Source organism: Anomaloglossus baeobatrachus, chromosome 11, assembly GCF_048569485.1.
Source record: "Anomaloglossus baeobatrachus isolate aAnoBae1 chromosome 11, aAnoBae1.hap1, whole genome shotgun sequence".
Lineage (NCBI taxonomy): Eukaryota > Metazoa > Chordata > Amphibia > Anura > Aromobatidae > Anomaloglossus > Anomaloglossus baeobatrachus.
The window spans coordinates 41681218-41683717 of record NC_134363.1 but is presented as its reverse complement, the minus strand read 5'-3'; the positions used below and the strand labels follow the sequence as shown (position 1 = coordinate 41683717).

Sequence of the window (2500 nt, the reverse complement as noted above, 5' to 3'; positions counted from 1 at the left end):
AAATTGAATGTATTAACTCATAGCCTGTGTAGCAAACTGTTCTATTGATGATGGGAATTGTAAATGTTAATTGCCAGGAGGAGTAACAGAGGAGCGAATTCTTAAAAAAAAAAAAAAAAAAAAAAGTTGTTGCATTGTTATTTACTAGAAAAGATATGTCGGGCGAATGGAAGCAATTTACTCACCACTTGTATCTTCCAATGCTTGGATCATATCTGGGTCTAATGCCGTGCTGACTAACATTTCTATGTAGCTTCGGTACATCTCCTTCATGGCTCTTGTGTTCAGCACCCGGCCGACAGGAACGCGTTCTAAAAAGCACATTTACATTAAGGTTAAACCCAGTAGATGCTTGAAATAAATAAAAAAAATTTTTTAAAAAAAATATGGTGTAATGCCACATCACTGCCTGCAGGTGGCACCATATCTGCATAGAAACTGCATATGCAAAACGATTTGCATTCTTTTTTTTTTTTTTTTTAATTTTTAGACCCTTTTACATTTCCTGAATATGAGATCCCATAAATCACCCCCGGATCTAGGCGTGTCCCGGCCTTTCTAGGGTTTCAGAGTTCATCTGGCCCCTAGGGTCTCCTTCGCTTTATTTTGGGGGATGACTCAGAGGTTCTATAGTTAACTTGACAATGTGGATGAGAACGTGACTCCTGCAGATGCCCTGACACTCATTTACGTGTGAGAACAGTGTGGTCCTATTTCTGTAAAGCCCCCCACCCCCACCCATCATCTCACCTTCTTCGCTCTGCTGGTCGGGGGAAGAGTCAGAATCGGAGGACGATGCCACCTCCTTCAGCCACTTTTTCCTCTTCTTCGGTGGTGGTTCCGCCTTTACTTTTGTGTGCTTCTGTTTAGGTTTCAGTGCTACTTTAGGAGGCGTTGGTTCTACTTTCTCCACTTTTTCCACCCTGATGTGTTTTTCAACCTTCTCGGCTCGGGAAACTTTTTCCACTTTGTCATTTTTAGTCACCTTTTCGAGCTTAGGTGGTTTTTCCATCCTTTCTAACTTGGGCATTTTCTCCGGCCTTTCGGACTTGTCCATTTTTGAAGACCTGTCTGGCCTGGCCATTTTAGAAGATCTCTCAGCCCGGATGGGTTTGTCAGGTTTCTCAACCTTGGCGGTCTTTTCTGCTCTTTCCAATCTTGGTGATCTATCGGCTCTCTCCAACCTTGGTGACCTATCGGCTCGTTCCAACCGTGGCGACCTATCGGCTCTCTCCAACCTTGGTGACCTATCGGCTCTCTCCAACCGTGGCGACCTATCGGATCTTTCCAACCTTGGTGATCTATCAGCTCTCTCCAACCTTGGCAATTTATCGGCTCTTTCCGATCTTGCCGATTTATCGGCTCTCTCCAACCTTGCCGATTTATCGGCTCTCTCCGTCTTGTTTAGTTTCTCTGGACGTTCAGCCTTCACAGTTTTTTCCGAGCGTATAGCCTTTGCCAGTTTGTCCATCTTTGGATTTTTTTCGCCCTTTTCAGTCCTAATTCCTTTTTCTTGTGACAATTCTCCCTCGGATTTGTTTGGTACTTCACATTTCGGCGTTTGTTCCACTGGTTCTGGCTTGGCTTGTTTCTTTGAGGCTTCATTTTGTTCCGCTCTACTGGGGGCTTCAGGCTTTTCAATCTTCTTCTCTACTACTTCGGCCTTCTTTGGTGCCTCCACTATCTCGTCTTTCACAGACTTTTCCGGTGGTGGAGGCAGCTTTCCTGAAGATTCAGTCTTCGAAGGTTTCCGAGTTGTCTCCACTTTGGCTTCTGGTTTTAGTTCTGTCTTCTCCGGTTTGACCGCGGTCACATTTTTCTCTACTTTGACAGTATTGTCCACCTTCTCTGGTCTTATGGGAGTTGTAGGCTTTACGACAGGTTCTGCCTTGTCTTGCTTTACTGCTGCCGAACCCTTTTCCGGTTTAATACGTTCAGATTTTTCTTGTCTCACGGCAGAAGAAGCTCTTTCGTTTTTTACAATGCGTTCTGGCTTCTCCTGCTTACCACCTGGCGTAACCTTCTCAGCCTTTGTACCTGCTTCCAACTTTTCTTGCCTTCCAGCAGATGAAATCCTTTCAGGCTTTGGAGTCGGTTCTTGTTTTTCAGGTCTTGCCACATGTGGGCTTTTTTCAGTTTTTACAGTTGTGTCTGTTTTTTCCAATTTTGTCACGGTTTCAGCGTTCTCAGGTATCAATTCAGGTTCACTTGGTTCCGGTTTTGCCATAGGCTCAGAATTCTCTGTCTTGGCTGCAGACTCGGGTTTTGCCAGAACTCCAATTTTATCCTTCACCACGGGCTCAGAAATCTCAATACTCTCAGCCAGAACTTCATTCTGGAGCGGGAGTTCTATCTTCTCCACTGGATCAACTTTTTCTTCTTTTTCAGGTTCTACAGGAGCCCCTTCCTTTATTATATTGGTTTCATCCTTTTGGGGTTCTTGATCTTCTTCGACATTTGCTTTTTCATTGTTGGGCACAGCTTCGTTCTTTTCAACGCT

At 44.5% G+C, this 2500-nt stretch overlaps 1 protein-coding gene across 1 annotated transcript in view; it reads right to left on the bottom strand.

The window, feature by feature from the left end:
- PRR12 (proline rich 12) overlaps positions 1-2500 on the bottom strand; it is a 106272-nt gene that overhangs the window by 9741 nt on the left and 94031 nt on the right. The window contains exons 9-10 of the mRNA XM_075327987.1: positions 751-2500; positions 186-311 (exon numbers count right to left, since the gene is read on the bottom strand). The exon at positions 751-2500 is cut by the window's right edge and continues 178 nt beyond it. Coding sequence (XP_075184102.1) covers positions 186-311; positions 751-2500 — 1876 coding nt within the window. The remainder of the gene's footprint in view (positions 1-185; positions 312-750) is intronic.